The sequence below is a fragment of the Mustela nigripes genome, chromosome 1, assembly GCF_022355385.1.
Source record: "Mustela nigripes isolate SB6536 chromosome 1, MUSNIG.SB6536, whole genome shotgun sequence".
NCBI classification, from domain to species: domain Eukaryota; kingdom Metazoa; phylum Chordata; class Mammalia; order Carnivora; family Mustelidae; genus Mustela; species Mustela nigripes.
This window is the reverse complement of record NC_081557.1, coordinates 183,040,646-183,053,840: the sequence shown is the minus strand read 5'-3', so window position 1 is coordinate 183,053,840 and position 13,195 is coordinate 183,040,646. Positions and strand designations below refer to the sequence as shown.

The 13,195-nt window shown below is 34.6% G+C and overlaps 1 protein-coding gene across 4 annotated transcripts in view; it reads right to left on the bottom strand.

Moving 5' to 3' along the window:
- The window catches only part of BLTP1 (bridge-like lipid transfer protein family member 1), a 222,595-nt gene that overhangs the window by 126,863 nt on the left and 82,537 nt on the right, over positions 1-13,195 (bottom strand). For all 4 annotated transcript variants that reach the window (XM_059378048.1, XM_059378062.1, XM_059378072.1 and 1 more), the window contains exons 27-30: positions 10,223-10,503; positions 5,025-5,275; positions 2,116-2,374; positions 203-1,040 (exon numbers count right to left, since the gene is read on the bottom strand). In XM_059378048.1, the coding sequence (XP_059234031.1) occupies positions 203-1,040; positions 2,116-2,374; positions 5,025-5,275; positions 10,223-10,503 (1,629 nt within the window). The remainder of the gene's footprint in view (positions 1-202; positions 1,041-2,115; positions 2,375-5,024; positions 5,276-10,222; positions 10,504-13,195) is intronic.

The window sequence follows — 13,195 nt, the reverse complement described above, 5'->3', positions numbered from 1 at the left end:
ACTACTCCTCAATTTGAGATGTTTAAGTTTATAATACTCATCAATAACCCTGAGATTTATTGTCACACATGAAGCAATGACTTCAGAAATTCTTTCTTTCAATAAGGTAGTTAAAATGACTCAGAGAAAAATTTTAGAAACATCTTAAAAACTGATTTAGCTAAGTAAACCTAACAGTGGAAACTAATGATTTAGTTTATACCTTAAAAGTTGGAACAGAAAGCTGTTCAAATGACGATGAGCTTTCTTCACTGGTTGGAGTATCCAGATCAAGGGGACGATGCAATGATGACTTGGAGGTTCTTTTGTTAGTAGGGTGCTTCACTGACCAATTAATTACCTGGAACTGAGTAAGATAAGTCTGATAGCAATTCATCACAGGTTGTTGAGAAGTAATCTGTTCACTCTCTACTGTTTTCTCAACCTCTACAACATACGGATGTTCTATAACATCATCTTCTCCACCTAATGCAGAAACAAATGAAGCCTGGGAAGGATGAGTTTTGAATGGCAGAGTTCGGGGATCCTGAATGGTCTCTCCATGGCCAGTAAGTGGTCCCTCAACACTGTGATATATGGAACCCCTACTGTAGTCAATCTGCTGTGTTTGCTTTTTCTTCTTTTTTCTACCTGGATAAGTTCCAGGGCCTTCATCACTGCTAATGGGCTCAAATTCCTCGGCTGCAGAAAAGTAGGCTTCACTATCAGCCATTGACATGCTGGAATCCATTGACCGATATTGGTGAAATGAATTGGAGTCTGCCGATGGTGTGTATGGAAATGAACCAAAACTTCTTCTCTGCTTTGGTGAGTCTAATACATTCTCATCACTTCGGGAGACATCACTACTAAACTGGACTCCAACTGTAACAGGCTGCTTGTCCCCATAAAAAGCAGCAGTAAGGCTCTTGGTACTCCCAAGTCGAGTGGAACATACAGAAGCTTGTCGTTTCAAGGGAGATCTCAAAGGAGATTGACCTACTGACTTTTCCTGAGTATTAGGAGACACGGGGCTGTTTCCTGGAATTTCTGTAGGAATGCTAAAATGGAAAGCAAAGCTATTACCATTTACTGTACATTGTATAAGTATCAATAGAAGTACTTATAAAATCTTTATAGTAATTTAATCATTTATTTTGCAAATTAAGGAAAATCTAAAATTTTACAATGAATTATCTATACAAAGTAGCAAAACAGCACAACAAGTGTTCATACCTCATGTAGTTTCAAATAAATCGAGGCAGTTTACAACATAATAAAAACTTAAACCCAAAGTGTAATCTTCTATCCATGATTTGTGGACACTAATGCATTTATACCTTTTTTTTTTTAACATCTTTTAAAAGTTTGTCTAACACAATATATCAGGGGCCTCTTTGAATAAATGAGAGGGACTGAAGGAGAGGAAAGAGCTAGAGATAGCCCCACTATCATCACCTTTAGAAACTGGTGCTAGTGCCATTTACTGAGGCAGAACAAGTTGAGCATGACAGGTACAAGGTCATTTTTTATAGGCTGAGTTTGAGGTCCCCATGAAACATACAAATAGAAATATCAAAAAGGTAGCTGGGCCTAGAGGCACAAAGTTTTGTCTAGAGTTCTAGATTTAGAAGATGTTGGCTACAGATCATAACTGAAGCCAAATCATCACTGAAACTATCTAGGGAAACAATATAGAATGAGTGGAGATAAAGGTAAAGAACAGAGTCTTAAGCATCCAGAACATCTAACAAATGGCCATCTGAAAGAGGAAGAAAAGAAGAAATGGAGGACATGGAAATAGGGAATAAGAAGGAACAGCAAAGGAAGTTGGAGGAAAATCTAAAATTTTTATATCTGGATGATGACAAATATTTATTTTCATTACATTTTTCTGTATTTTCCTATTTCTGGAATGAGATATATATATATATACACACACACACATATGAAAATTTTGTAATTAGCAAGACAAAAGCAAATGAATATTTAAAAATATGTTCAGGAGGAGAAAAGAATTTTCTACAGTAAGTGAGTGGAGAGGAAACAAAGTTTTTCTTAACAAAATTTTAAGTAACTACAATCTTATTATAATTCCTAATCTAATCTAGTTTCTGAATATAATTGAATACTGACCTTACATGGCCATCATCTCTTTTTGCATTATGCAAGAATTCTTTTTGAACCAAATGGTCATCAACAACAGAAGAGGGACTTTCCTTTTCTCCAGCCAATAAGGGCTGTGCAGCACTAGAACTACTATTCTCCTCTGAGGAAGAGGATGAACTATGAGATCGTAATGGTACTTGAAGACTAAGGTGCTGAGTTTTTCTTTCTACTTCTATTCCCACTGATTTGTTTTCCCATTCTTTCCTCTTCATGCCATTCACATTACCTGAATAAACAAACAAAAAAGTAGGTTACATGAACATAATAATTTCAAAAACAATTTATGAAAATAAGAGCACTTAATCCAATTCCCTATTTTTATAAATATAATCAGTTTTTTAAAAGCACAAATATCCAATTTCACATAGCATTATGCTAAACACTATAAAAAGATATTATAGTAAGTATGGATCCAAATTCCATAGACAGTGAATTTTTTTATACTTTATTTGAAAATTTTTATACTTACAGAAAACTTTAAAGAATACAAAGCCACCATATATCTTTTACTCAGAATTACCTATTTTAACCATTTTGCCACATCTGTTCTAATATGTATAATATATACATAAAACTTTTTGAATTGAGGGTAATTTGTAGACATAGTGACATTTTACCTTAGAGAGTTAAGTGTTTATTTCTGAAGAATAATATATATATATATATAATCTCTATATAATTATCAACTTGGAAATTTAGTATTTATACAATACTGTTATCTAATCTATCATGTGCTCTCCAATTTTTTAATTGACCCAAAAATGTCCTTGAAAGCACCTCTGCCCCTTCCAGTACAAGATTAACCTAGGATCATATATTATTGCATTCAGTTGTCATGTGTTCTTTAATATGGAACATTTCCTCAGCCCTGTGACATGTTATGTAAATTGGGGGTGGAAGGAATGAAAGTGGAGTCCCTACTAAATTGCTTAGATTAAAAAACAAACAAAACAAAACAAAAAACAACTCCTGCCCAGTTTCTATTCTCCTCTAGCCATTCCTGTATTACCCAAGAAAAGAGGAAGCTGTTAGTAGGAAAAAACACCTCTCCCAGCAGAATGCAGTTCTAGAACCAGTTCTAGTTCTAGTTAAGGGGTAAGAAGACTTAAGAACTTACAATATAAGTAGTATTATTCACTTTTACTACCATAAATTGAAAAATCAGAACAATAAATGTCAAAAGAAAAATGGGTTTCATTCTCTTCTAAATGACAGGAAATTAGTGGTCACTGACCTTCCAAGGAACTCCTGCGTTCTACCATAAGCCCTCCTCGATTCTATTCTAACACTGCATATCTATACTTGGCTCCTAGAAACCTCAACAATTAGAAGTCAGATACTTACACAGGGGTTAATTCTATATCAAACTCATAATGATTCGTGAATTAGAGCTCACTTCTGAAAGAATCAACAGGCAATATAATCACTACTATACATTGTAAGAATTATAATGAGCTTTGCTTTTGTTTGGTTAGGGAATTTGCTCTCTTTCCTTTCTTATACCATCTGTAACTTCCCTGTAGATTTTCTTTCTTCCCTTTGTGATGGTTAAACTTTGATCTGCAGATCAAAATATCAAGCAGTGTTTATAATTAGTGCCAGCTGTAGTGCGGTAGAAAGAACACTGAAGTGGCTTTGATGGCCCTGATTCTAGTTTCTGCTTAGCCATCTGATTTTGTGCAACTCCATCTCAGTGATGAGACTCACTTTCTTCACTAGAAGCAAGGAAAATATAGAACTCACACAGCAACTTGAAGATTAAATGAGACAATATCTGTGAAAACCCTTAAAAGCAAATATTAATCGAATGTAAGAAAGTAATATTTTTTAAAAAAATGATAAATTTTATTTAGCATCTTTCCTATCCTTTAAATGTCAAGAACCTTTGATGTTTTCAGATTCTATAGGATAATCTGCTTTTATTCTAGGCAAAACTGCTTAAGTCAAATAACCTTAAATAAGATGTATATACTTATGTATTAATATTTAGTGAGAAATCATTAAAGCAAGAAATTGATATATATAGTCCAGCTCTTTCTTTTAAGAGCTCCTTATACATGGAAAATCAAAACTACTTCTTCCCTCCTTTTGGTCTACTGACAAAAGGCAGTGCTATAAATGTTTTTGAATAGATCAAGGGGAAAAGGCTGATACTAGTAAAATAGCAAGACGTTTCCATATTTCACTTCTTGACAGCATGACAACTTAAGCAGTAAATACTGCACTTAATTGTAGGAACATACAACTAAAAAATCCAAAGGAAAATTCACTTCTGAAGTCTTCAGAGATAAGATACCAGATAAATCTAAATCTAGTATACTTAAAGCCACCATTTACTGCTTACAACACACCTGTGTATCTGCCAAGTTATCCTACAGGGTCTAAGGAAAGGCCACATTTCTCTTTTTGACATGATCAGTTTTAGTAATGATAAGAATATCCTGCAGAAGAGTTGGTAATATGAGGGCCAACGGTATAAATATTACTATTGATAAGTTTTCCTATATAAGTAAGCTGGTAAAACAACTGTTACCTTGAAGCACAGCTATTCTTAAGTAAATCTCTGGAAGCTGAGGTCACAGAAAATAAGAATATATATAAAGAAATACTCAGAACAAGCTTCTCTAGGAAAATCACCAATGTCAACAATAGGTCTGAAGAGTAGACCTACTTTTGCCTTAGGTAACTGTAAAAACTCACTAGTCTTCTCAGGCTTAGTTAAATCACCTGCAAAACAAAGGAAGATTATACTGAACCTACCTACAAGACTGCTCAAAAAACTGAGTTGAACACACTAACACTGAATTTCTCTCAAAAATGGCATAAAGGATAAAGATAAAAAAAAGATTAGCACAAGTAACAAAATAACACATTACCATCTACAATTTTGGGAATTTCTTTAGTAATAATCCATTCTCCAGGCTGTAGCAGAGACTGTCCATAATACATATCAGACTCTGCACTCGTGCTTGAAAATGCAGAACTACTGGAAGGTGTCAACTCTTCAAGTTTGAAGAAATCTAGGCCAGTTACTGTGCCACCAAAGAATCTGCAGCCACCGAGACAACCACACTTGTTCCTACACCTCTTATTCTTCAGGGTATCATCTGGCCACAAAAACCACAACCTAAACAAAACCCAAAACAAAACAAACAAAAGCAACAACATAACAAAAACTCATTAGGAAATAAACTTTTTGGCAGATAATTAATTAAAACTAAGTTAATTGTTAATATTTTTAAAAGACAACATAAACACAAACACAAAAGCTTATTTTACTGTGGAATGTCTAATCATTTTGCCTTTCTTAAAAACAGTAGTCTCACCATGGTGAGATATAAGTAAGTAGGAAAAAAGAGAGAGATACATTAAAAAAAAAGAACTAAAAAGAAGTAAATATAAAGATCAGACATTTAAATCCAATTTAAAAATAGTAGTAAATATTCTCGAAAGGACTAAAAATTTTAAACATCAAAGTAAAAAATGGACAAAACTATTGGTACAGGTTATACTAAATAGATAATTTATCGCCGTTAGCATTTCAGGGCCTATTTCACAGGCAAATACACCAAAATACTATAGGTATAGAGCAAATAAGAAATTTATTTCTCAATAAAACCAAAATAATGCAGTCTATATATTAGAGGAAAAAACTGTAATAATTTTGTAATAAGGACTCAGAACAAAGTCTTAAGAATTAGGACAGTGGGAGAAAATGTGTGTAAAATGCATTAGGCTCTGTAAATGATCCACACAAAAGCCCGTCAGTATATTAACTTTCTTAAAAAAATATTCCGTAATACAAATTTGGGAGATAAATCTTCATTCTTCTTTTTTTAACTTTAAATAATAGAATTACCTCATATTAACAGTCTGTTTTTCTAAGTATTTTTACATGCATTATCTCATTGGATCCTCAGGGCCCTCAAGGAAGACAGAATAGGTATTATCATTTCCATTTTACATTCTTTCATTTATATTTCTTGAACATATTGATATGTGCCTAGTACTGTGCTAAGTGAAACTGACAGACACAGTCTTATCCATATGAAGTTCAGAGCACAGAGGCAAAGACAAGCCAGAAACAAAATATCTAATCATAAACTGTACTGTGCTATGAGGTAAAAACAAAATAAAAAAAACACAAGGTGTTGTGACAAGGAAAACAGAAGGAAACTTTCAAAAAGTAGTATTTGAGATGTGAAAGATGAGATGAAATACATCAAAATAGGAGTGCAACATCAGTCTAGAAGACAGTAGGAAAAATGTAAGAAAGCCTTACGATTAGTGAGAATCTGACATATTACTTCAATTAATTGTTACCAAATTCAAATCACTTCCCTATTTTAAAGTATTAAGATTCAATCACTCAGCAAACTACTGCAAACACTGTAAAAATAAAACACCTTATATATTCTACACACTTTTTTATTTAGCTAATTTGTGTAGCAACAAGCTTAGAAAAATGCATAGGTTTGCATTCACCTAGATATGGGTTCAAATTCCAGCTGTGCCACTTAGTAACTCTAGGATCTTGTCAGATTAGTTAAAATTTCTGAGCTTCAGTTTCCTCAACTATAAAATTGTGGTCTGATACACCTAATAAGACTGCTTTGGAAATTAAATGTAAAGCCCCTGATATAAAATCTGGAATATAGAAGTTGCATAACAAATGTTAGCTCCCCTTCCCTCCCTTTATTACAATCCAGTGCACTAGTTCTCAATTTTAGCTTGCATTAGAATCACCTGGAGGGCTTATTATACTATGGAGTGCAGGGCTGCACCCCCAGCGTTTCTGACTGAGGCCAAGTAAGACCTGATTATGTAAACTTCTAACAAGCTCCAAGGAGACACTGGGGTTGGTGGTTTGGGAACCATACTTTTCAAAAACACTAAAGAAACTAATGACCTGTGTATCCAGTAACTTTTCCAGTTATATCAAAAAAGAATACAGATAGGCCCCCAAACTCCTAGGAATCAGATATGCACAAAGGCAGCCAAATCTGAACGTCAGTGAGTTACCATGTTGGGAGAGGCAATTGCCAATATGCCCTAAACATCCCTACCTGTTTTTGCCTGGTATGCCAAGTATGCAAAGCCATGACCAGGCCATTGCTTGGGACTGTACTGGCAGTAAACAACCTAAAGAGACGAGGTAATGTCTCACCCTGGAAAAGAGTAGGTTGGCTTTCACGTACTATAAAAGTCGTAGAATGCTTAAGTTCAATATTCTTCTTCTATAATGCACCCCACTGTGTGTAGATACCCATCATGGACTTTTTGTGTCACCTCCAAAGGATTCATAAATATGGGTACCAGATATAGCAAATAAAAGTAAGTTTGTCCTACGCAATGTATGGGACAATACGACACACCTATCCTAAAAAGTTATTTGTTTATCTCAAATTCAAATTTAACTAGGCATCCTATAGTTCCTCTGGCAACCCTACTTGGGGAACACAGGGAACCCATACAAACACACATGACTCTGGTTCATACTTTTGTTGTAATAAAGACCTTTGTCCTTGACCAGGAGTTTTGTGTCTTCTGGCAGCACCCATGAAACTGTGGCAAGATAACTTGTTAGCTTGAAAATACGGTAAAATCCCACTCTTCACAATTATTAACCAAAGAGAGCACTGAAACCAATCTAAATGGTTGGATTTACTTGAACACCTGGAACCTGAGTCACATGGTGCCATTTTCTTCACTTCATTAGCACCCTATTCTACAATCTGACCTAATTAGACCCAGGCACTTTGTTCATAGCTACTGGCTTCCTAAGCAATAATTAACAAAGAAAACCAAAACCAAATTTTTTAAAAACATTATTCTCCACACATGAGCTTCCATACTTAGATTTACAGGATGTCAGGATCTTAAAGTAACTTAAAAGATTAATGTAATCTCAGTAAAAAAAACTCAGAATTTTTAAAAACTAGACAAATAGTTCTTTGGGGAAATTAACAGATGAAAACAGCTAAAAGTTCGTGATGGAAAAATAAGTGTGTATTAGGTATAAATTTTTTACTATGGTATTTGAATACATATTTGCAAAACATCTATTTACACCCTTGGCTGGATTAATACAAACACACCATAAAAAATCCAGAGAGAGGGACACCTAGATGGCTAAGTTGGTTAAGCATCTGACTCTTTTTTTTTTTTTAAGATTTTATTTATTTATTTGACAGAGAGAGATCACAAGTAGGCAGAGAGGCAGCCAGAGAGAGAGGGGGAAGCAGGCTCCCTGTGTGGAGCAGAGAGCCTGATTCGGGGCTCGATCCCAGGACCCTGGGATCATGACCTGAGCTGAAGGCAGAGGCTTTAATCCACTGAGCCACCCAGGCACCCCTAAGCATCTGACTCTTGATTTGATCTTAGGACCATGAGATAGCGTCCTCCATTGGGATGCTGAGCATGGAGCCTACTTAAGTTTCTCTCTCTGCTCCTGCCCCCCACCCCATGCACAGGCTCTCTCATTCTCTAAGAAAAACAAAAATAAAGAGCAACAACAACAAAAAAAAACAGAGTTTAATGTTAACAACAATAAAAACAAAATAGGAAAAAAAAAAGAAAACATAGGTGCCATGTGATTACTAGCAAAAGAAATATTTTCTCAAATTAGTACAAGAAATTATAAAGGTTAAACACTGACATATTTGAATACACAAAAAATAAAGTCTGTACATAAGACTAAAAAAATTTAAAAAAGAAACAAATTACAAAATATTAGCAACAGGGACTACTGAAAGGATGTAATCTATAGATTTAAGAGCTCTTAAAAATTGGTAAGAAATATACCAATATGCCAATTAATTAAATATACATAGAATAATAAGATGCAATTCACAAATGAGGAAATAAAAACCACCAATAAATACATGAAAAAAATATTAATCTCAGAAATAATGAAATGCAAAATAAAACAGAAATATCATCTTCCAGTTATCATAAAACACATAGGGAAGCAAAGATGGAGTGAGACACAGACTCAACTTAAAAAGTCACTGGGAATATAAAGTGAAATAATCTTTCTGGGAATTTGGGAATGCAAATCAAAAGCCTCAGTTTTTAGCACAGTCACACCCCCCCTTTTAAGGAAACTATTTAAATTTAAGAACATGTGGGAAAATATTTTATGTGCAAAAAATGTTCCTCTTACTATTATATATAATGAGGACTTTAGAAACATTTTCTATGCATTTAATGAATAAGGGCAATGGCTAAATAAGTACAATGTATCTTTTTGATGGTGTATTATTATTTGTTTTAAAGAAAATTTATAAAATTTTTGATCATATGGGCAGATGCTTAGGATATAAGTTTAACGCCAACATGCAGAATTTATAAATACAGGATGATTTCAAGTATAAGAAAGATACATTAAAAATATGGGGAAGAAATATGACAAATTCAGTGTGGTAAGGTTATGGTAATTATTTTTCTTTATTTCATAATAGTTTTCTCTATTTTAAAAATAAGCTCAATTAACTTTATAATGAGGGAGATGGGGATGGAAAAAGTTATACTGGCAGTTTAAACAGGTATGATTCAGTAAGAGGCTCTGGCAACTTTTTAAATGGCAGATACAATTATTTCTTAATGACTATTTCTTGAGGATTAGATTCCCTTAGTCTCCCTTGCAACTTTGAGAGCCCACAAAAGAAGAGTTTCGTAGAATACATGGTGATAGCAATGATGTTTTCTAGAAATGATGAAATGAAAGTGGCAAGCTGTGGTGAGAGAGAAAGAGGGGTAGTGCTCTATAAAATGTTACTTAGGAACTAGTAATATAAGCTCATTTCACTGCTATTACACATAGTATGGGCTTAGAAACACATTAAAAAACAGTGTTATTTCCATTAACCGCACCATTACAAGAGATGAGGTATATAATGTATTTACTTAAATATCAGGTTCTTACATCTTCACTGGGGTGTACCCAGCACAATCATATTTAGTCTTTATGTAAAATGTTCCTATTCCATTTCTAACAGTGGAATTTCCTCTATAATTATAAGGTAATTTTTGTCTGAACTTGGGATGATTAACTTCCTTAAATTTCACTTACCTCTTAGTTCTGCCATCATGAGTTTCTAGGAAATGTCTTTGAGCCTCATGTTTAGAATGATGATCAGCAGCTAATGCAATATCAACAGTAATGAGTCCTAAATTGGCTGACCCTGCTTCAAGCCAATAGGCCCTCCGTAGTATTGCAGGCTGAAGTCCAACTCTGGAATTATTTAATTGTTCAATGTACTGTCTCACTTGAAAATCCTGAATTGCAGCACTTATTCCTTCCCCAACTGACTGATTGTGGAGATTACAGTTTGCAACTCGAATTGCACCCATCTAAATTGAATAAAGAAAATGAAATAAAATGTAGTTTCTGCACTCTTAAGCAACTTAGAATAAACTACAAAAGAGGTATTATTTCAAACTTCATGAAAGAAAAAAAGAGAAAAATGGGAAATGGAAAAGATAAATGCAACAGAAAAGTAAACAGTCAATTAATAAAAAAAGGATAAAAGGAAAAGAACCTAAGTCAAAAGAAAAGCAAGAGAAGGAGGAAGGAAATGTTGGTAGTAAGTAATAAAATCACAGACTTTTAACAGGCTTAATTTTAAGCAGTAACCCACAAAGCAGAGGTGGCAAACAAATGTTTTCAGGAGCCAGGCAGGATATAAATGTACAAAACCTAAAGGCAGTTAAAATTCAAATTGCCTAAAGGCAATCAAAATTTAAAAACACTACCAATTTAATCCCCGCCATAAAAGCAACCTCCAAGTTTACATCCCTGCCATAAAGCAAAGTTATGATAATTCCATTAGAGTAAAATAGTAGTGAAAGCTTGCTTTAAGACTGGAAGGGAACATGGACAAGCCCAAAACAGAAAGTTATCTCCTGGAATTCTGTAGTGTTCTCTGAGATGGCAAACTATATATGTGTGTTCTATTTCAAGAAATGGGGGTTTTGAATCTTGACATCTATATTCATTAGGGATATTGGTCTGAAATTCTTCTTTTTGATGGGGTCTTTGCCTGGTTTGGGGATCAAGGTAATGCTGGCCTCACAGAAAGAGTCTGGAAGTTTTCCTTCTGTTTCTATTTTTTGAAACAGCTTCGGGAGAACAGATCTTATTTCTTCTTTGAATGTTTGGTAGAATTCCCCAAGGAATCCATCAGGTCCTGGACTCTTGTTTTTTGGGAGGTTTTTGATCACTACTTTAATTTCGTTACTAGTTATTGGTGTATTCAGGTTGTCAATTTCTTACTGTTTCAGTCTTGGAAGTTTATAGGTTTCCAGGAATGCATCCATTTCTTCCAGGTTGCTTAACTTATTGGCATATAGCTATTGATATTAATTTCTGATGACTGTTTCTATTTCCTTGGTGTTAGTCATGATTTTATTAATCTGGGTCCCCTTTCTCTTTTCTTTTGGATTTGTCTGGCCAGTGGTTTATTGATCTTATTAATTCTTTAAAGAACCAGCTTCTAGTTTCACTGATGTGTTCTACTGTATCTCTGGTTCCTAACTCATTGATCTCTGCTCTAACCTTAATTATTTCCCTTCTCATAAATGGGGTAGGCTTAATTTGTTGTTGATTCTCCAGTTCTTTAAGGTGTAAAAGAGTTTGTGTGTTTGGGATTTTTCTACATTTTTGAGTGAGGCTTGGATGGCTAATGTATTTCTCCTTTAGGACCACCTTTGCCATATCCCATAGGTTTGGGGCTGACGTGTTTTCGTTCTCATTGGTTTCCATGAATTGTTTAAGTTCTTCTATGATTTCCTGGTTGATCCAAACATTCTTGAGCAGGATGGTCTTTAGCTTCCAAGTGTTTGCATTTCTTCCAAACGTTTTCTTGTGATTGAGTTCCAGCATTGTGGTCTGAGAATATGCAGGGAATAATCTCAGTCTTTTGATATCAGTTGAGACCTGATTTGTGATCCAGTATGTGTTCTATTCCAGAGAAAGTTTCTTGTGCACTCGAGAAAAATGAGTATTCTGTTGTTTTAGGATGGAATGTTATGTGTGTATCTATGAGGTCCATCTGGTCCAGTGTGTCATGCAAAGCTCTTTTTTGTTGTTGTTGATTTTCTGCTTAGATGATCTGTCTACTGCTGAGAATGGAGTCTTAAGATCCCTTACAATTAATGTATTATTATCAATATGTCTCTTTATTTTGATTAACAGTTGGCTTATGTAGTTAGCTGCTCCCATGTTGGGGGCATATATATTTACAATTGTTAGGTATTCTTGTTGAATAGACCCTTTAAGAATGATATAGTATCCTTTAGTATCTCTGACTACAGTCTTTAGCTTAAAATCTAATTTGTCTAATATGAGGATTGCTACCCCAGCTTTCTTTTATGGTCCACTGGCATGAAAGATGGTTCTCCATCCCTTCACTTTCAATCTGGATGTATCTTTAGGTTCAAAATGATCCAACAGTACATTAAAAAGATTATCCACCATGACCAGGTGGAAATTATTCCTGGGATGCAAGGGTAGGTAGTTCATATTTGCAAATCAATCAATGTGATAGAACAAATTAATAAGAGAGAAGAGCCACATGGTCCTCTCAACGGATGCAGAAAAGTCATTTGACAAATACAGCATCCTTTCCTGATTAAAACTTTTCAGAGTGTAGGAACAGAGGGAACATTAGATGTGGGTGCCATCTATGAAAAACCCACAGTGAATATGATTCTCAATAGGGAAAAGCTGAGAGACTTTCCCTTAAGATCAGGAACATGACAAGGATGCCCACTCTTGCCACTACTGTTCAATATAGGACTAGAAAGTCCTAGAAACAGCAATCAAACAACAAAAAGAAATAAAAGGTATTCAAATTGTCAAAGAAGTCGTCAAACTCCCTCTCTTCACAGATGACATGATACTTTATGTGGAAAACCCAAAAGACTCCACCCCAAAATTACTAGAACTCATACAGCAATTCAGTAATGTGGCAGAATACAAAATCAATGCACAGAAATCAGTTGCTTTCTTATACACTAACAATGAAACTGTAGAAAGTGAAAG